General features: G+C 43.1%; 2 protein-coding genes across 3 annotated transcripts; both read right to left on the bottom strand.

Annotated features, from left to right (window-relative positions):
• Positions 1-3,146: 3,146 nt before the first annotated feature.
• LOC133913720 (uncharacterized) lies at positions 3,147-11,549 on the bottom strand. Of its 2 annotated transcripts, XM_062356945.1 has the most exons (3): positions 10,929-11,331; positions 8,063-8,263; positions 3,147-3,773 (listed from the first exon to the last, which is right to left on the bottom strand). In XM_062356945.1, exons 1-3 carry the CDS (start codon positions 11,235-11,237, stop codon positions 3,297-3,299), a joined length of 987 nt encoding a protein of 328 aa, XP_062212929.1. In that variant the 5' UTR covers positions 11,238-11,331; the 3' UTR covers positions 3,147-3,296. The 2 variants fall into 2 exon arrangements, with proteins under 2 accessions (XP_062212929.1, XP_062212930.1); XM_062356946.1 differs by lacking the exon at positions 8,063-8,263 and having other exon boundaries at positions 10,929-11,549.
• Positions 11,550-14,568: 3,019 nt separating this feature from the next.
• On the bottom strand, positions 14,569-15,399 carry LOC133910830 (uncharacterized). Its single transcript, XM_062353077.1, has one exon. The coding sequence runs from the start codon at positions 15,397-15,399 to the stop codon at positions 14,569-14,571; it is 831 nt and encodes a 276-aa protein (XP_062209061.1).
• Between the last annotated feature and the right edge of the window lie 6,890 nt (positions 15,400-22,289).

The raw sequence follows: 22,289 nt of genomic DNA, 5'->3' as shown, positions 1-22,289 counted from the left end.
GCTACTACGTAACATAACAAACTTACCGGTCAGTTACAGTCCGACTCCGACAGTCCGACCTCGCTTCTCTCTGCATGCAGCCCTAGCGACGTCCCTCCGTCCATAAAAGGATGGGGCAGTGCAGTGCCGCCCTCCTCGCAACCATCCAGTCGAGTGGACAACTCCGCCGAGATCGATCGATCATCCTTCCCCAGTCGATCCCGCCGAGATGGTGAACCCACAAGACTACGCCTTCTGCCCTAGCGAAGAGAGGCTCATCAACGCCTACCTCTGCCCCAAGATCGCCGGCCAGGCCGTCCACGGCCACGCCAGCAGCGTCTTTCACGACGCCGACGTCTGCTCCAACTACCCGTACGAGCTGGTGCGCGAGTACGCGCCCGCGCTTGGGCAGCCTGCCACCGGCCATGGAGACGGCAGGGTCTGGTACTTCTTCAGCCCCGTGCGCTACGCCGTGGGCACGAAACGGTGGCGGAAGGTCGGCCCCGACGGCAAGGGGGTCTGGCACTCCGAGGGAGCCCCGAAGAAGGTGAAAGGAAGCGCCGTCGGGACCTTCCAGAAGTTCACATACCACGAGAAGACGTCGTCGGCGATCGTCAAGCCAGGATGGTTGATGACCGAGTACGTCGTCTCCCAAGAAGACGGCGACACGGTCCTCTGCAAGATCTACAAGTCGCATCGAGGGCCTGGATCCGACATGCCGTTGCGCGCCTCGGCGTCGTCGGGGCGCAAGAGGAAGGCAGACGTCGTCGAACACCTCGAGGCACCACCACCACGCACACCCAGCTTGCGGCCGCGGAAGCGAACGCACGAGGACCACGACGACGACATGCTGTTCGCGGACAGCCTAGAACGCATCCTGTCAGACGACCATGCGACGCCGGCGTACCAAGAATCAGAACACATGTCGGGAGGCGAGCTCGCGGCGCCGGCGTACCAAGTCCAAGAGACAGACCACATGTCGGGAGGCGGCGAGCCCGTGGAGTCGGCGTTCCAGGAGACAGAGCACGCCCCGGGAGGCGAGGCGCAGGCGCAGCTCGAACCAGGTGCCAGCGACCTCAGCGTTCTACCGTGGTTGCGGGAGTTCATGGAGTCCGATGACGACAAGATGGCCGTCCAACTCCCCCACGACTTCTGCTACGAGCGATATCTGTTGGGAGACGATCAACTGGCCCGCGCCGAGCTGCCCAGCGCTGCTCAGCCGGAGGATGCCACCGTCACGTGCGTCCAGATGTCACAACATGGTACCCCAGAGGAGGAGGAGTTGATCAAGTTCAGCCTTGACGAGTTGATGGGTTCTTCGGCCCCCGGCGAGTGCAGCGACTTGCCAAGTCCGCTTACCCACGACGACGACGAGGACGAGATGGTGTGCGGCTTGGCGTGTCCGCCGATGGATGATGCCTACGTGGAGCAGATCCTCTCGGCGCCCCCTCAGCTGTCTGATCCCGCCTACGTCAAGGAGTTCTTCTCCGATCTGTAGCTTAGATTTAGCCCAAGGCAGCAAGGTGTACAAATCCATTCTTTGCTCGATTGTATATCGATTCTTTGCTTGCTTGTAAGTTGTAATTCATGATCGTGAGAATATACGATCTAATAAAGCAGGCATTGTTGTTGTTGTTAAGAACTGTCTCGATTGTTGGCAATAATTTGCTTGTTTGCAATCGATTAGGAGATTGATCAGCTGGTTTCGCTATGATTCTCTCCGCAAAACACTCGACGATGGTATGTAGGAACCTGCACACCGAAATAGCTAACGCACGATCGGACAATATAACCATGGTGACAAACAGGATGGAGAATATCATTTAACAGTGTAGATAGTTAAGTATGTGGCCAGTGAATAAACAACCTAACCGGGCATTGTTCTTTTTAGATAATGGAAAAAGTCATATCACAGCCTCTGCATCTGTAGATGTACTCAGCCAACCACGCATTGCTCATTTATCAAAATGACAAATCCTGTGTCAAACTTAGGTGAACTAATATCTGCCAGTAGACTTGATTGAAAAACACATCATGCCATGGCTACTACTAGAAACATGAAATCTGAAACGACAAGGAAACTGCATAAACAAGCTCTTCCTATGGTTCTTCCACCTTCGACTCTTGCTGCCACTGCTCATCCGTTTCTTCCTTCGACAGTGTGATGTTGCCATTGCCGGCGGCAACAGACAGTATGTTTCCCATCAAGGAGCAGGAGTCCATGACAACCTCCACATTCCCTTCCCAGTCGTCTCCTTCCATCTTTCGCCTTGCATTGGCCCAGACTCCAGAGGGCAACCTTACCATCTTGAGAAGCGCTAACAATGGTCAACTTGGGCACACCCGAAGTGGTGCGAAGGGAAGGATACATCTCTCACACAGTCCGTGTGCATGTCAGAAACCAAAGCGCTCTCCAGTTTCCAGATACCGTTCGCAAACGCCGGCCCAGAGTCCCAGACATTAACAACGGAGTCGAAACCAGACACGAGCTTTTGAACAAGCTGCTCGGAACCAACCATTGATCCGAGTGCTGTGGCTGAAGCCCAGCAGGGTATGTCCGCTCGATGGTCGCAGGCGAGGCGAAGGTCAAGCTTATATGGAGGAGCCCAAGTAACAGAGTTCATTAAGGACTGTTAGCCAGCACCTTTAAATTAAAAATACATTCTTCTTTTTAATAATATTTTGAAGACAGCGTTTGTATAATAAGGAGTTTGGATTTTTTTTAGAAAATATGAGACTTCAGGAAAACAAAGTAAACCTATCTATATATTTCACATCTAACAGTTGAAAAATTATAAGATGATGTGGCTCTTTCTGGAGGCTTATATTCCAGTTATTTTATGAATTTTATGTAATACTAATGATATGCTAAAAGCCCTTTGTGCTTGGACATGCCGATGCAATAATTAAGTGGTTATGTGCCAATGGTTCGTTAATGAATTAGAGGCGAGCCTTTCTCTTCTCCCTCTCTAGAATGTGTTGACCTCCCTAAAAAAAAGAGTGCGTGGACCCAAGAGACAAATGGTTCGTTAATGAATTAGAGGCAACCGTATTCTCTCTATTATAAATGCCGGTACACGTCTCGTTTTTTTAGAGGAAGACAGCTGCACGTACGTATATTCTGCATTGAGAATTAGGCATTGCAAAGCATGTTTTGGAGACGTAAATTGAAATTCCGAATACATGATTCCACACATTGAAGTTCACAGCCATTGTATTACAGACATAGAGTAGCTTGTTTCAAGACAAGGAAACACAACTCTTGCACCAGTTGATCGATCGGTCGGTCGAATTGAGCACGCAACCAAGCTGATCGGTCAGAACTTGGAGATGAAGTCGTAGATGTGTTTGCTGACCTCATCGGCCTTCTCCTGCTGGATGAAGTGCCCCGCGCCAGGGATGACGACGACATCCTCGAGCAGCGGCACGTCGGCCTTGAAGCCGCCCTTGTGGATGTAGTCCTTGATGCCCGGGTACTGGTACGTGAGGTCGCCGTCGCCGACGATGAACTTGGTGGGCACCCGCACCTTGGCGTCCGCCCACGGCGCCGCCAGATCCCAGTTCCGGTCCATGTTGCGGTAGTAGTTGATGCCGCCCGTGAACCCCGTCCTCTCGAACGCCGACGCGAAGTGGTCCACGTCCGCCTCCGTGAGCCACGGGGGGAGCGGCGAGTCGTCGTCGACCTCTGGCTTCTTGCCGCCGTCCGCCTCGGAGGTGAAACGGCTGCACAGGATCTGCCTCACGATGTACCGGGCGTTGGCCGGGGAGAACTCCTTCTCTGCGACCCCAGGCTCCTGCACCGTTCAAAACACAAATTAACACAAGGCCAGATTAATCGTGCCGAGTCGTACACAGTAGTCAATTTGTTCACTCAGCAAGGAGGAGTTCAATGTTTGGGTAGTAGTCGGCGTCATTGGCGGAGCTAAGAGTGTTCCAGGCATGTTCAGACACTCCAAAAAATCCTAAATATCAACAGTAATTAGTTTCACTAGCAAGGTGATCCATACTATTAACGTGGCTATTATCGCTGAAATATTTTATCATGATAACTTTTGATTAGAAATTAGTCTCTTTAGTTTTATGAATTTAGTGTCATTTAGTTACAAAACACATAAAATTAGAAAAAGAAATAAAAATTATGTTAATAGAAAAAAAAATTACTTATGCTTTAAACTTATACTCGAATAATATACACATATTGGTTCGATTCGTATACGTTTTCATCAATTGTCAAAATCATACGTCAAATGTAGGCAACCCAACCAAAATTAGAATAAATTTGCTATGCGTGTTGTGCCTTACTGGTTTTCTACTTGTTGTGACAGCCTTGAGTTACATGTTGCTTCTTAATCTATTATCTTAGTAAGAATATTGAAATTTTTTCATTATTTTTCATTATAAATTTTAGCTATTGATTAATTTTATTTAGGTATTTGATTTTTATAATAATTTAAATTTTCTTTATGACTATATTTGATATGGATTCTTATTTTTATATTCTAGCCTTAATTTTAATTATTATTAAATTTATTTTATATGAACTCTTTATTTAGATATTTGCTGCTCAAACCATATGAAAATCGAACCGCTAATTTTTCATAATTTTTAATTCCGAATTTATGTATTTATTAGTCATATTTAATATAATCTCTTTGGTTCCAAATTTACCTATTTATTACCATTAGATGTTGGGTGATCGATCTTTTTCTTTTCTCTGATTAATGTGGTAATTTTGTGACCTTAAGTGCGAGCATGATTGCTTATTTTTTTCTCTTAAATAATAATATAATAGATATTAGGTATAACTCTATATCATATTAGTATACTGGCACATAATCAGTTTAATTTGTTATATTTGTGCCACAATCATTCTCCTTTTCCAACTCCGCCATAGTCGGTGCCAACTTGTATCAGGAGGAGCGCTCCTCCACTTGTGCAGCCTGTCTAGTCTATTTATTTTCTTAATGTATAGTCTAGTCTGGTTTGTTTTGTTTTCTGGTGCTTGTACCATATTTTACTCGTAGTCGTACTAATGAATGCATAAGCAGCTCTCCTGTTATTTCGTAAAGAAAAGAATAGTCGTACACAGTAGCACGTGCTCGTGCTACTATACTTCGTAACAGGGGATCTCGATGATGGCAGTGTATCGTATAAGTACCTATTTGTTTCAGCTAGAGATTTTAAAAAGTATTTTATAAAAATTGGATTGTGAAATGCTGGATTATAAAAAACTTTTAGACTGTAGATTAAAAAAATTTAATGAACAGTTTAGTAAAATGGACTTTCACAATCTATCAAAAGCTGAGAAAAACCAGCTTCTTAGATTCTCACAATCCAACCAGTAAATTTTAAAAAGCTATAACCAAAAGCTGCCTGTTTGTTTCAGCTTCAGATTATAAAAGTTGAAAGTCAAAATCCGAAGCTGAAACAAACCTAACAAACCTAGAAGATACAATGAAGAATCGACATCTGGGCTGAAAATGGAAAGAGCGCAAATTTGTATGGAAAGGGATCAAAGCCACTTTACTAACGTCGTCGGCCGACAAATCATATATATCAAGCTAAGTAATTAGTGGTTTCGAGTCCGAACATAATCCCATTTCTCCTCCTCTGCACTAGGCACGACAATCCTACCTGTAGGCATTATATCCAATGTATACGAGCATGTGTCTAATTTTTTTGTCCACGAACACTACAAGTCGAGTACCCTATGAAACACCGGATCGGTTATAGGTTTTTTATCTGCCTATAGATATCCACGTGTATACCTCATATACAATGTTGGTCCAACCTAAATCTTTGAATCCCAATCTGGTCCATATTGCTAACCCAAGCATTTCCTAAGCTTGCCTCTGGCAGCACACGACGCACACATGGCACGCCCCTTAGCAAGCTATCATAGCACCCACACCCGCGCCTCGGCTTCAGCCAGCTGCCGCACATCAGCACCCCGCCTCCAGCTACTTGACACACGTCCGTGCCACGCCTCCAGCCAGTCGCCACACGTCTGCGCCCCGTTGTTGGGATGGTTCGTCTGGCGCCGCCTCACTACGACACCTCGCCTCAGGCGCTGGGTTACCCTTACATCATCTTCAACCATATTTCCTTAGTTTTGTTACATTTCCGATTTCCTTTTTTGTTCTTATTTCTTTTATTTCCCTCATCTCCAATAACTTCCTCTCGAGGAGAATCGCGAAGGAAAAAGAGAGAATCCCGTCCTGAAAGGAATGACCCTGGGAATCCTGTCATGACGGGAAACGTGAAGGGAAACCGTTGGAGTGCTGAAGAGAATAAAAATCCCGTCGTGAAGAGATTCTAATCCATGAAGGAAAATCGTTGGAGATAGTCTTATGATACCCCTAATATTATATTCTTAGTGATATTTAGAGGAGAGAGAGTAAATAATTGGTTTTAAGAAATAAGTTTTTATGTATGTATCTATATATTATTTTTTTAATCTATAAAGATAACTAATGGTTGTATGTAGTATGATAAGAATTATTATTTTAATCCTATGTTGATTTACTTAGAATAGAAATAGTGAGTAATGCTTATATCATGGAGGGCGTAGAAGATCAATGAAATAAGAATATAAGGAAAAAATTGTAATATCTTAATAAGTTAGGTTACATTTTAGATAGCTCAATCAGCTAGTTTGTTTTTAAAAAATAAGTTAGATCCATTCTCTTAAATAATTTACCGTATTAATTTTTTTACTTACATAGATATTTAATTAATATCTTAAAAAAATTAGTCAGGTTAGATTTTTAGAGAGACCAGCTTTGCCGCACGCACGCACGCCAGTACGTGCCGAACGACGCCTTGCACGCGCGGCAGTAGTACATGCCGAACGAGGCGCCGGTGTGATTCAACGACGACAACCCCAACGCCTGCTGCTCCGTCCAGTGATCGTCAGCGCGCGATCAGGCGAGGTCAGCGGCGTATGTCTGAAGCGAGTGTTTTTCCTATGCTCATCACGTGTTGGATCTGCACTTCCCATGGACGTGTAGGAGTCGAGCCATTGTTTTCTTTATTGTGGTACGCACGCATGTACCGCTATATGTACCAGCGTATGTGCAGGGTTAATTAAAAAAATAATATATTTTTTGCATGTCATCGAATTTTTTTTGAAATCCTGGATTTGCTATAAAAAATTCTTATTCATCATGTGTCACTACTTGAAATTTTTCTTTTCTTATGTACCACTGATGTTATAACGGAGCTGACGACAGTGACACTTATGAAAATAGAATTTTAGTTTTTTCATCCTCTATATGTCATTAGAATTAAAACCATTATGACAACAGTGACATATAGGATAAGAACAATTTCAAATACTGACATATGACGGAATGTAATTTTTTTTTTGGTTTATCGAAGATTCTAATAACTTTCTATGACATACAAGAATTTTCTCTAATAATCTATTATATTATTATTTGAAAGGAAAAAAGAGCCACCACATTCGCTCCTAAGCCCACAAAATTACCACGTTAATCTAAAAAAAAGAAAAGAGCTAAACGACTCATTGTTATGAACATCCAATGGTCTCGATTTAACAAAAAATTCATATCAAATACGATTAATAAATAGCTAGATTCAGAATTAACAATTATGAAAAATTAGCAGTTCGATTTATAAAGTTTGAGAAGCAAAATATATAAATAAAGAGTTAAAATAAAATAAAATAAAATAAATAACAATTGAAATTGGGGTTAGAATAGAAAAAAAGAAAGATCCATATCAAATACAGTCTTAGAAAAAATTTTTAATCATTATATAAAATTAAATATCTAAATAAAAAATTCATGTACAACATACTTAATCAAATATTATTATGATAAAATGTTACAGTAAAGCTAGCTATACTATTAACATTGACCAATTTGCTAGTTTTCACTACCCTGATGGATACTGCTGTTTCAGTCCCCAGTTTGAACAATAAAAATCATTTCTTTTTCCAGAAATTCGGAGTGCTTCTATATTGTAATAGTACCGGAATTCTGATATTATATAGCAGACGGAAATTTGCGAATGCCAAGAAAAAGTTCTGAGTATATAGAGTGGTGTAAGAGATACTTGCCTGGTATCGGCAGATGTAGTAGTTGGGGCCGTAGGTGCGGTTGAAGTGGTCGGTGGGCTTGACGGCGCCGGCGCCGGTGCCGATCATGACGTGGCGCATGAAGGCGACGCTGGTGTTCACCAGCGCGATCACCCGGTCGGGGCGGAACAGGCACAGGTACCACGCGATCAGGGCGCCCCAGTCGTGACCCACCACGAACACCTTCGATTCGTGCAATCGCACCGACAGGTCAGCGCACATGCACACGAAATACGATCCAATATATAATGAGATTCTCGTTGAACAACTTTTCATGCCCCCTACATAGTTTTCCTAGACTTGTACTACATGCGTACGTTACCACATCAGCTCACTCCAAAGAAAACGTGAATATTTTCAAGGTTTGGTACCCTAGCATGGCATGCATGGTACTCCTAAGAAAACGTGCAGAATTGACCAAAGGCGCCACTGACATGTTGCAGTCTTGGCACATTGGGAGTATCGTGGCGTCCATTGAGTTTCAAGGTTTGGTTTTCAGTGCATCGTGGGGTGCTTTCTTTTTCACAGTTGACAACATTAACGTCTCTATCTAGTACTTCTTTCATTTTAGAAATAGTATAGCGTATTTTTTAATTTGGTTTTCAAAGTTAGTACTATGAAAATAAAAATAAAAATGGTAAATCTTAGTACTCTAAATATTGCTTCCAAATTTTTCTAACTATAAAAGTCAGAAATGATATATCCAATTTTCTCATATTATCGATATCGTATTCATTTTCAGTATTATTATTATTAATTTTATTCCTGAAAAAATATAAAACTAAAAATGATTAAAAAAAATTCCGATCATTTTCAAACCATTTTCAACCCTACTATCTATTGTACCGTATTCTCTTAGAATAGTCGTCTCCTTTGCAACTGTTGGATTTCGACGGAGAGATATTTCTCACGCCTTAGACCTCAGTAATAAGTTCATAATTTGCATGGAAATCGTGCGTCAAATAAAGTGCTACATACAATTGAAGAGCGTGTGTCCGTTTCCTAATTGTAGAGCATATCTTTACTATATAAAATATAATTTGATTTACATATCATTTTTTCCTCTACTCCCCTCACATCTAATAAAAATATATAAAATTCAAATAGTTTACCTATTTTTACCATACACCCTCATTGGCTCATTACCGACTACAGATATATGACTCATTTTACTAATAAAAATAAAAAAAATAGAAGAAAAATTAGCGGATGATCCTCTCTTTTTTAATTCTATCTGAAATTAAGCTAGGTCAACCTTCTCAAGTTTTGACATATTTATTCAGCGTTACTCTTATGACGCATTCATATATCAATATCTTGAATTTATGATTAATATTATCATGTTTGATATTTATATTTTTATTATAAGGTTCAACAACTTAGCTACTATATGTTGATAATAACACAAGAGTACAATGCATGCAGGCCCGGCTCTAGGTCAAGGCAGGGGGGTGCGACCGCCTAGGGCCAAGCCGGGAAGAGGCCCAGCTCAAAGGTATTCTGCCTCAGAGTGAGGCTCAAAACGCAAAACTCACCTCACGTCCACGTACACGCAGCCTGCCTGCGTTGTGCTTGACGCTCGGTATGCATCCCGATGGCTCAAGAATCTTATGCACTGTCTATGAAAACTAATAATCCGTAGCGTTTGACTCCACTGCAGATTGTAAGTAATTTTCTGCTCTTATGTATTTGGTGCTCCTAAACCTATACTTTTAGGTAGGATACCATTCCAGTCAAAAGGTGATTAAATCCGACGATTATCAATCAGCTCTCAATCAAAACTACTGTAGGTTTCAAGTCAAAAGCTAAAACTAGGCAAATTATGCATGTGTTGTTCTCTAATAGCTCAAAGTGCCTTCTATGAATAAGTTGAAAGACTAGTGGGCCTCTTGATGTAATGTTTTCACTTCATCTTTTTCTTCTTGATAGGAAAAACTTGAGCAGTAGCCAAGGTGTTTGTTGATGTTGAATTAAATAATTTTTTTCTTTAAATTAAAAGTGTTGTAAGTAACTTTATCAGATGTTTTGATGTTAGCACCTGAGATTCTTCAATTTGTTATAGCTGTAGATTGTTATCCAAACATCTCTATTACTGAAAAAACTATTTGTGATCAACTATGACACATGAAAGATTGAATGGCTTGGCTGTGTGCTACATTGAGAAGAATGTCTTGGACAACATTGGTCTCGATATTTTCCTTAATGATTTTGCATCAAGAAATACCTGAATGAGTTATTTTTTTATGAGAGATATTGGATATTTGTCGTCTCCTCTTTAGTGAAGCATTGTCAATGGAATCGTTGAAGTTTGGTTCTTATTTGAGGTAATCATACTAATTTTATTTTGCTGTTCTTTTAATTTTTCTATTGTAGTATTGATATTATTCATCAAAAAATTAAGAACATGTTGGAAGTTAATTATTACTTAGTTACTATTTAGTTTATCATGTTAGCAATATTTATTTCTATCACTTAGATGATGAATGGTTTATAAACTATACAAGTAAAAAAAATATTTAACATTAAGGATCTATAGTGTTGAGTTCACCCTAGATCCTCGAATCTGTAGAGCCGGCCCTGAATGCATGCAGCGGCCTATGTCGCGCAAGCTGGAATATGCCGGTTTATCTGGTGTATTTTATAGGAACAGGTAGAGAATACTACATCACAGATGTTGACTTCGTTTTGGATCGTATAGAAGAGGGGATCGAGTAATCTGCTTCACGTCACTACCATCTTCTTCGCCGATGCACCCACACACATCACGTTTTTCACGAGAGGAAGAAAATCGAAAGGTTGAGAGGGAAAAGAAACCGATTTGAAGATGTGGACATCCGAGCGTGTGTACCTTGTCGAGGCAGAGCGCGTCGAGGAGGCCGACGACGTCGCCGACGACGTGGAAGGCGGAGTAGGACGACACCTCCGGCGGCGCGGTGGTGTCGCCGTAGCCGCGGAGGTCGGGCGCGACGCAGCGGTAGCCGCGCGCGGCGAGGTGCTCCAGCTGGTGGCGCCACGAGTACCAGAGCTCCGGGAAGCCGTGCAGGAACAGCACCGCCGGCCTGCTGTTCCCCTCCGCGCCTTCGCCGCCGGCCTCCGCCACGTGCATCGAGATGCCGTTCGCCTCCACCGTCCGGTGCCTCACCGCCGCCCCCTCCATGCTAACCAGCTCTCCCTTCTCTCTCGTGGACTTGAGTCAGTTCGCTCTGTGCGCGCGCGCGTGCTGAGATGAGTTGCGTGCGTCGGGGACTCGGGGGGCTGCTACTTATCGGTGTCCTCGTTTGGCAGCAGGAGGAGAGAGCGACGTGCACGCGAACGGGAACAGGAGTGGAAGCAGGGTGCAGTCAGTGTGACGTGCATGCTGACGCATCGCGCTTTATGCGTGGAAGCTGACCGAGCCGATGGAGCCAGTCCGGCGAACGGGCGCGTGTTGTGGCCGCGTCCATCGGCGGCGGCAGTGTCAGCAAGGTTATCACGGATTCGCAGTCACGTGACTGAGCTCTGACCCGATGCGCGGCACTACATGAAATCTAGCAAATCAGGTTCAGGCCTGCTTGTCGCAAACATTTTTTTTAATACCACCCCCTTCTCGGAGGTTTCGTCGAAGACTTTTTAACGGGGTGTGTAACGCACACGGGGCTCGAATCCTGACGGGCACCACCGAACCGAGTGGCTTTGTCATCGGACTCTGTCTGCTCGTTGCTTGTCGCAAACATGCTCACGCTGAGCCGTCCAGTCTGGACTCGATTCAAATTCGACTTCAGATTTGGAATACCGATCACGAATTGAATCTGAAAACAGCACTGAGATTACAAAACAGCGTCATGGAAAAGACGGCCAATGCGTCATGTATTTCAGTTGTTTCCTGACTGATTTTCAAGAGTCAAAACTTGAATCAAACTTAACAGGGCAGCTGGTGGAGGCTGGTTGCAGCGGTGAGATTTATTGTCCTGCGATAGCTTTTGCATGAATGCTGGACCGAGATTGGAAATTTTGGTGCAGGCAGTTGTTTTCTTTTTTCAACTTGTACGACCGGTCTCCCAATTTGTCTTGCGAATGGGGGGGGGGGGGGGGGTTCCTGTTCGAATTTGTGGCCAATCGATTTTACTTTATGATTCTGTTGAGCTCGCGACATTATCAAATTAGGGTATTTTAGCCGTTGAGCTATCTCTTTCAATTGCCGGGCTTAAACAAATACTAGTACGTGGTCAAGTCATTAAGCTTGTTAACTATCAAGCTTTAGGTAATTAGGTAAACAAGCCCGTGAAAGCGGTCGAGCAACGAATCCTGGTGCAGCAGAAAAGGCCCAAAAGGAACTGGGCCAATCAGTGTGTATTCCGAACGTTTGTTTGTGTCTACTGAATAGAAGAACACGTGTCGCAACGCTCCCCACAACAAGGACAGAACAGACTAATCATATAACATCAGAAAAAAAACTTAATTTTTAGGAATGAAATATTTTTGTGTGTACAGATTTGAAATAACTCGATGATAAACCTGCTAGTGATAGAAATTATGTTCGAAACATGAAAATTAACATTTTTAAAAAACTTTGACCATCAATATATTTGAATTATTTAGTTTCAAAACATGAAAATTATATGTGTTAATTTGTCTTAAATTATACTTTCATAATATCATAGATTTATTAAACTATATAAATATATAGATTTATTAAACTATATAAATATATTACAATTAAAAATAGTGATGAAAGATATGTATTGAAGATTGTGTAATATTTAAACATCAATATTTTTTACTGGAGAGAGTAATAAATAGGTGCACTATGTGTGCAAGAGCTAGACAGCTAGCAAATAGTTACATTAATTCAGAGTATCTATCTCAAATTATCTGTACATTACGATAACCAAGGATGATTTATAGTCTATTTTCGTGTTATGCCCTTAAGTATATGCATGCATTTACTTTAAATCTGGTGAGTTACTTGCTCTTATACTTATATTGATTAGGAATAGCATAGTCATCTAACTGTATTTTTTTCATTCGATTTTAATATTTTTAGTTTATACGTAATATTGGATGTGAACAAACATTGCTAGCTATTTTGGAGTGGAGGGCATGGAGTCACGGATCGAGGAGCGGCCCTGGGGTTTCGATGGTTTGGGTCCAGAAGAAGGCCAGGTTGGGCCAAAACAGTGAATGCTACGGAGATTAATTGGCCAGTGATGACTTGATTACAGAACAATTAATGGAAGGGACCCCAAATTTGCTTTTGTGGATATACCACATTTTTTTAGTTAAGAGGGTATTTCTCAAAATTTGGTATGTTCGTAAATTCAGGCTTTCATCGCTTCAAAATTTCAAGGACGTTCCTAATCACAGCGCGCGAGCAGGCTTGCTCCTGAACCAGCCCGACAACTCCCACCTTTTCATTTTTGAAAACTTTTTCCCACCGCATATTTCTATTTTTGGAAAGTTTTCTAAAGCCTTTTCTGTCAAAACTTTTTCCCACCGCATATTTCTATTTTTGGAAATATTAGCTCAAAACTTTTGAGAAAAAAGTTTGCGGAAAAAAGTTTTGAGAAAAGAGTTAACAAGAAAAGTTTGTATTAGGTTATTAATGGACTATGTGGGCCGTCTCGCTATGTAACCACACTCTATGGGCTGACACGTGAGCAACCGTGGAACAGGAATTTCGAATCTCTGGTCTGCACAATTGTACTTGCCACTTCGCATGTTTCTTCAAATAATTAAGAAAGCTTGTATACATTATTGTTGCAGTCCTCTAAACTTTAGTTGCCTAAAAATGAGTTTATCTCTCAAGCGATGAAGAATGGCGACTGCTAGCAGGGATTGGGGGGTCTTCCTTCATCGACGAGCTTAGAAGGGCTCTTAGGGACGGAGTCCACCTCGGCCGAGAAGGCAGGCACAATAGCAACTGAGGACTCTCAGATTTGCTGGTGCTAGAGTGGTGGAGCTCCAAAACAAAAAGTTAGCGTAATAGGTATGGATCCGATGGTGGGGACGCCGCCGAGACAACCGTAGACGGGTGGAAGGTGAAGGAGCGAGACATCATTAGGGTCCGACATAGGTTGAAACAGACTTGTGACGTGTTGTTTGGAGAATCAACGGCTCTGCACGTTGCGTGAAATGTATGCTATTTTAAGGCATATGAAAAATAACATCACCCTGTCTCGTTTAAGGCAACAACAACAGTGGGAGGAGCCGACGATGAGGCCTCCATCTTATTCGTAGGCTCACAGCGAGCCATGAGGCCAGGCCTCTCATCAAACATCTCGCTTACAATAGACAACTCACACGGTCACACCTAATCAACAGGAACTATACCACAAGACGCGAAAATTAATGAACTCTCCAAAATGAGGGCTAACTAGGAGCTCTTCTTGTTCCGCTCTCTTGGAAAACCCTCATAATTAAGTCATTATTACGTAGCACTAGTGTACGTAGCATGCAAGCAGTGGCAACGGCGATGCGAGTAAGTTTGTACGTCGGCGGCCGGCGCGTGCTCATGGCATCGTTGGCACCGGCGGGGGAGGAACCGGCTTGGGCTTAATCTTGCTGATGAAGGCGACGGCGATCTGGAGCATCTTCTGGAACTCGACGAGGCTCTGCTGCAGGATGAGGCGCACGTCGCCGTTGAGTTCCTTGCAGCTGAGCGTGCACGACGACACGTCGCCGATGGCACGCGACGCCAGGGTCTTGGCGATGTCGTTGGCGCCGGCCTTCACGGCGGCCGAGGCGCCGTGGATCTTCTTCATGGCGCTCTTCATCGTCACGGTGCAGTTGGCGAGGCACTTCCTGAAGTCGGGCACGCTGGAGTTGAACCCCGGGAGCTTGCCCTCGAACACGGACGTGGCCACCGCGCCGGCCTCCGCTGCCGCCTCCATGGCCACGGCCACGAGCGCCTTGGCGTCCACCTGTCCCGGGCCGCCGGCGATGGTGGCCGCCTGGTCCGAGGCCGACGCCAGCGCGATCTGGATGTCGAGGAGGCGCTGGACCAGCTCGCGCACGCAGAGCTCCGGGAACGGCCCCGTCTTGCAGGTGGCCATGATCTGGCTGGAGCCGGGCGGGAGGCGCGCGGCGTCGGCGGCCGGGAGGACGTGGAGGGAGACGCAAAGGAAGAGGACGAACAGGGACGTGCCCATGGGCGCAGCCATTTTCTTGCTCTCTGTTCTTCGTAGTTTCTTTCTCCTCTTCTGTTCGAGCATAAATTGTGCTGCTGCATTCCATCGCACGCGCATATATATATACGTTGCCGTATTGTTCAGGGAGTGGTTCTTGGTGTTCGTCGTCGGTGTGGTCGGGAGGCTTTTCCGACGACGGATGCGCGCGTGCATGCATGCAGGGCCGTACCCTAGTAGATAGGGGTCCTCTTCAAAATTCAAATTACCTCAAAAAAGAAGATATCTTTTACTCGAATATAATGGTATATGTACATAAAAAATAGAATTAATGTTACATGTGATTAATATTTATAAATAAAAGAGGAATATTTGAGAAATTCATAAAAATATAATAATATTTAATATAGGAGAGTTGTGATTTATAAAGAGTCTATTTATATTCTATATGTTATACTATAGTGTCCAATTTAAACGAGTAATGAAAATTCAGTTGCACCTAAAGGCTAAAATATGCTTAGTACTAGTAGTATAGTTCTATCTAATCTTCGCACGAAAATTCATGAGACTTAGCTATTCGTAGTAAGATAAATGATCAAATTAATAGGTTGTTGATCTAATTAATAACCTAAAATTATATAAATTAACTTTGTTAAGTAGGATTGATAGCTATATAGGCTCTTTTTAGGGGGGCCGCGGTCGTCCATCCTACACTTGCTAATAGACAGCTCTGCATGCATGGGATCGAGGCTGTGAGAGAGAGAGAGCAGAGGAAGCTGGTCGACTGCGTGAGCTTCCTGAATTGTTTTATAGTATTCTCTCTGGTTGTAAATATATGTCGTTTTAACCTCCTCAACTATTCTCTAAATATAAGTTATTGTTAACTTCTATGTATTTTTTTCTCTTTTATTCTCGTCTTACTCTTGTTTAATAAATGCTATCACTTTCATAAATGAATGAGTTATCTTTTCTAATACAGAATAAATAAAGGGTAATAATATTATTTGATCTACTTTCTTAATCCTTATGTATAAGTCTAAAACAACATATATTTACAATCGGAGGGAATATTGTTTTCTTGTGCATGCGCATGCCTTGCGTTTGATCCTGCCGTGTGAGAGCTGGATCGTAGTAACCGAGCACACGCAGGGCTGCATGCATGAGCTAGCAGACCTGGAGATGATGGAACCAACACGCGAGGTGGCAATGACCAAAACGAAACTGTTCGAGATTCGGAAGCAGTACAAAAGTTATGTATGACCAGCAAAGTGACGTCATCAAATGGATGATTCTTTAACAATACTCTCTCAAGTAAAAAATACTTATCATTTTGAATACTATATAGTCTCTGATGCTGATGTGTAACTTTGGCCATATTTTTTCACTAATATATATATAATCTTATAAATTTATGAGATTATGAAAGTAATCTTTAAGATAAATCTACATATATGTTTTTTATGTTTTTAAACTAAATATTTTAAAAAGTATTGATAACAAAATTTTAAAAGTTTAACCAATTTTTATATAAAACGTTAAATATTTACGATTAGAGGGAGTACTATTTATCATGAGCTGTCATAGCAATGTTTATGATTGACATTACCCATGTCGAATGTTGTAAATGGCGGATAGTGGAGGTGGCAGTGGATTATTATCAGGATAGCAGATTAGTATAGCGTGATATTGCGGACGGTATGAAAACTTAATTTACTCCCTTTCGTCAATCTCAACTAAGTAAGTGCAGCTTGGTAGCCGAGAATATGATTGAATTTACGAATCAGCAATACCCATCAAAATATTTCTTCTCTTCAAGGGAATGGGGGCTTGTTTTTTGACGAAAGATGACTAGTGGCTCAAATGAGGATTAGCTTTTTTTAGAATGACTCCATGTCAGTTGCTTGAAAATTTACAAAATCTCAGTCGACCTAAAACGAGCATCCAACGCCCCTCATTATTCACATGTTTATTTTCTTCCTGGAAACATGTTTTTTCTCTCTCTCTGTGTTCTTCGCTTCCAACACCACCTCGCATCCTGTCATCGTATCCATTGTCACTTAAATCCTCACAATCCCTCTCTGTAGCCTGCCGCAAGCACAACCAAACATTGTCTGGCCTGACCTGCGGCTCTACCAACGCCATCACCGCCTCGTCGTCCCAACCACCGTCACGTTCCAGCCATCGCCCCGGCCCTCTCTAAAACCACCTCCACCCAGCTGTCGTGTGCCGGTTACCGCCCTGCCACCTCCCTATAAATTTGGCCACCACCCAGCCCTCGATCCCTGAACCTCGCTTGCGACAATACACGCAACTGTGATGACGTACGGCTGGCATATAGTGTTGAGAAAATCATGAATTTTAATGTTTCCTGGGCCTATATCATTGGCTGGATCGGTTGGCCCAGTTGCTTCACCGTGGATCAAGTCTATATGGTGAGGGTTAAAGGTGAGGCATGGGTCTGGCTAGGGTAAGAGGATGAACAACGAAATGAGAGAGAGAGAGAGAGAGAGAGAGAGAGAGAGAGAGAGAGAGAGAGAGAGAGAGAGAGAGAGAGAGAGAGAGAGAGGGCATGTAAGTTTGGGTGTTGGTGGTGGCGCAACCACATCCCGATTCCTTCGGTGATCGTGGGTGGTGGATGGCGCAGCGGTGCCCACTTGTAGGCCGACTCCTCCTTCCTGGTGCATGTATTTTTTTTAATCCTCTCTGTCTTGAGCTTGGGCATCTCCTCTCTATTGTTTTGATCCCCATCTTTGAGTTTGAGTTGGGAGCAGCTCGAGCTCTGGATGAATGGAGTGGGTGGAGCAGCCCTGTGTTGGATTCGATTGGAGCTATGAACGTCGAGGCTCGCCTGCATGCGCCGACGCGATGCGGTGAGACCTTGTATCTTTGTCTTCCTCGCGCGGCTATTTTGCTCTTATGTAGGAGAGAGTGAGTAATTGGCTCTTAATGAATTCAATATCAATTGATAATAGATGTCATCCTACATAACATCTAGGAGAATTCACCTATGTGAGTGTGATTGTGTGGTTGCAATTATAGATAAGTTGGGTACTTCTCTAGGTGGCAACCATGAATTAAGGTATATGGACATGACCGTAACGTCTAACTCGAGAGCTAAGACAGAAACAACATAGTACATAGTGTTGCATATGAGAAGGCTCTCGCACCAAGGCTGAGGATTTAGTCCTCCTCATCCTGTGTGAGATAATATATATGCGACTAGGTAATTTGTTCAAACCCGAAAGATACTTTTTACTTAAATCTTGTATATCAAACTGATTAACTACAACATTTAAATTTGGCGGGGATTTGTTGAGAAATCATGAATTTTAATGTTTCCTAGGCCTATATCATTGGCTGGACCGACAAGCCCAGTTGCTTCCCTGTGGATCGAGCCCATGTGGTGAGGGTTAAAAGGTGAGGCTTGGGTCCGACTAGGGTAAGAAGATGAACAATGAAATGTGTGTGTGAGAGAGAGAGAGAGGGGGGGGGGGCAAGAAAGTTTGGGCATCGGCGGTGGCGCAACCACATCATGATTCCTTCAGTGGTCGTACGTGGTGGATGGTGCGGCGTGCCCACTTGTAGGCCGAGTCCTTCTTCTTGGTGCATTTATTTATTTTAATCCTCTCCGTCTTCAGCTTGGGTATCTCCTCTCTAATCTCCTTTTGTGTTGTTTTGATCCCCATCTCTGAGTCTAAGCTAAGAGAAGCTCGAGCTTTGGATTTGGCAGTTCTGTGAATGGACGGAGTGTGTGGAGCAGCCCTGTGTTGGATTCGATCGGAGCTTTGAACACCAAGGCTTGCCTGCACACATCGATGTGGTGTGGTGAGTCCTTGTATCTCCGTCTTCATTGACGGCGGCAACGGCGGCGAATAAGATTTTTGGGACAACGGCTTCATTGTCGTGTCTTGCCTCGATTATTAACTCATTTGAGTGCATAGCATTGTGAGTATTTTCGGTTTCACATCTTTTTCTTCTCTCTGTTAATCTGGGCAACAAGGTTACATGTGTTTTATGCTCTATGATGAATGGATGCATCGAGATAGGGCTTGATTTCTACGTACACTAGCATAGGTCTATGCTTTATCTTGTTCAGTGATTGACCTGCTAGCACATGGATGTTGCTTGATGTGTGTTCGGTTATGTTCCTGTACACTGAGAATTTCATGTTGGTTTGGCTATCTAGTGCAATATATGTTAAATTGATCTCTGGATGTGGCCGCTATGAGTTCAAAGTCTGTTTAATATACTTGATACTTGGTAAATTATTATATTAGCTTCTCTGAGCAGTCATTTTACAAACTGATATTCAATTCTCATGTCTTGTCAGTTTCTTTTTGTTCTGTTCAGAGTTTGTGCACTTTGTTAGCATAGCAGCTATGTCCATGATGATGTCTTAAACTTTGAGAATTAGATCATGTTTTATTTGCTAGTTGAAATCTCAGATTCATTACCCTGTATATGATAAAAACAATTAGGGACTAGTATTTTAATATTTATGGGGCCAATTGTTACTCAACATTGAGAGCACTATTATCCAATTTACTTACATGCTGTTTAGATTTGTTAGTACACTTGATCACTGCTTTTGATCACTTGTGAAATCATGTGTTATGGAGTTTTTCTATTCAGCTCTTGTACTTTCCTTTTGGAATATTGGTGCGTGTGTATATATATATATATACATGCGCGCGCTCAGATTATCGCAATTTATACAACATCTAGCATCAATTAAAATTGTCGTTGTTTTTAGGAGATTGAGTAGACTTCCTTTTTTTTAGGGAACAGGGGGGGGGGGGGTTTAACAACTTAACATTTCAGCAACACTTCGTTTGACTTGAACTACTTAATACCATTCCTTTTATTCCAAAACAAGGAGCCGATCGGTGGCCCAAGAAATACAGTAAAAACAAAAAACAAACGTGCACTCTGGACTGACCTTTACATACACATTTTTGTCTTTTGAAAGAAATAAAGACACATTTTGTCGTACCAACCCTGAGACGACCATCTTACAGGCCACGTCGTCATGCACAAATAAAATGCAGTACTTAACGCAGTAATTTACCACTCAGAAATGCAGACTTCACTGACCATCGCGCAGTGATCTGATAGAGATTACTCGCTGAGGTCGCTGTTCGAATCAGCGCGGCCCATCTGCTGCGTGGCCGGCGGGTAGACGGCGGCGCCGCCCCCGCTGCGCCTCTCCATGTTTCGGTCCCACCCGAGGACGCGTACGCGACCAAAAACGGCAAATACGGCGTTGAACCGTTGCATGTACCTGGCGGTTGGGGCCAATCGAGAATATAATTTCGCTTCTATCTTGATCTATCGATCACATGTAATTGTACGTTCAGCTACATTAATGTTCTTTCATTGTTCCCAAGTCAATGTCTCCAACCTCTCTCCCTCTCAAAAAAAAAAAAAGGTCAATGCCTCTAAGGGGTCCTCAATGGCCCAGATCAGCTAGCTATAATGCACACCACTAGCTCTTGAAGAAGCGCTAGTCGACAACGCACGTTCCCACGCTTGCGGGGCCCACGACTCAATCTCGTCCCTCTCCTCTTCCATCTCTGCCTTCTCTTCCTCGAATCCGGATCTTCTGACATCGACGTCATGGTGACTTCATTGCTGACGTGTGGACTCGACCCCACGTGTCAGCGATGGCGCAACGTCAGGGGATCCTCATCCCTCTTCCTCATGGGTCATCTACGAGGGCACGCACCAGGGAGCGGAAAAGGGAGCTAGCCATCGAATGTTGCAGTGCACCTGTCCTATGTACGTCATGTCAGAAGCGGCAGCATGCAGTGGTGGTCACCAGTGTGGAGGAGCACGTCGAACGTGTCGCGCCTGACCTCTCTCCCGTCTACTGCCAGCAGCTCTTCACCTCTCGCGCGGCACCGACACCGCCGCCAGCCAGATCCGAGGGGCCACGGCCTGCGGAGAGGAGTGTGTTGGCCAGCGTCTCTGCTTGGATCCCACTTGTAGAGAGGGAGAGGGCTGGCTAGCGGCAGTGATGAGGGAGGGTCGCAAGGGAAGGAAATTCTATAGGACCAGGTCTCACAGAAAAACTCATTTTTTTATACCATGTGTCCCTCTTTTTCTCTCGGTTGCACGTGCCAGCTATTGGATCAGAGAAGTACGGTATGGATCAGAGTCTCGTAGAGATCTTTTTGTGAAGAATCTTATAAAATTTTCTTCCGATGACCGGAAACAGAAAGAGGGGGTTGGGATGTGTTGGGTTAGATCGATAAACTAGTGATGGCATATGGTCCCAAAAAAACTTTAGAACATGTGGTAAAGTCTGCTTGATGGAGTGGTGATATACTAGAGTAACTAGTATAGGTGACTAGGGCAAAATAATAGCTATAGCTACCTGCTATCTCCGCTGCTGGAGATGCCCTAAAATCTTTTAACAGGAATGATCTGTCTTTCCACGTTATGCATCATTTAGTAGGAAAAGGCACATGTTGCTCATCAAGCACATGATGCACACATGCAAGTATGCAACGCTAGCTGCCCGATTGTATAAAATCATAGGCTCGTAGCTAGCTAATTGCCACTAGTTGAATTCTACTACTGTACAAAGTTGGTACTTATGGAATTCTTTTGGGGGATTTAATCCCGTCAAATCTAATTAAATTACTGACCCAAGGGTGGTTATGATAATCCAACAAGCACATTCTTTGAAAAAAAAAACACCAACGATATCTTACATTATTTAACCGATCCTTTTGTCTACTATATAAAACGCATGTTGATTCTCGCATTGCATCTTCCCTATACTCTTCTCAACTAATAAAAATCACTAAAATTCAAATAATTCATCCACTTTTTGTATTCACTCTCATCATTCAGCATCTCCGTCTTGTTACCAATTACGGATATAGACTTATTTTACTAATAAAAATAAATTAATCAATTATAAAAAATTAGCGAATAATCTCCTACTTCTTTTTCAGATCCCACCTGAAATAAAATTATGACATCTGACTCATTTGTTTGACAATACTCACATATGTATCCATATTTAAATACTTTCAGTTTATGATTGTTATTATTACGTCTAATATTTATAATTTTATTATAACATACAAATACTTATC

The sequence above is a fragment of the Phragmites australis genome, chromosome 3, assembly GCF_958298935.1.
Source record: "Phragmites australis chromosome 3, lpPhrAust1.1, whole genome shotgun sequence".
Taxonomy (NCBI): Eukaryota; Viridiplantae; Streptophyta; class Magnoliopsida; order Poales; family Poaceae; genus Phragmites; species Phragmites australis.
Note: the sequence above shows the minus strand (reverse complement) of the source record. Positions and strands in the feature narration are given on the sequence as shown.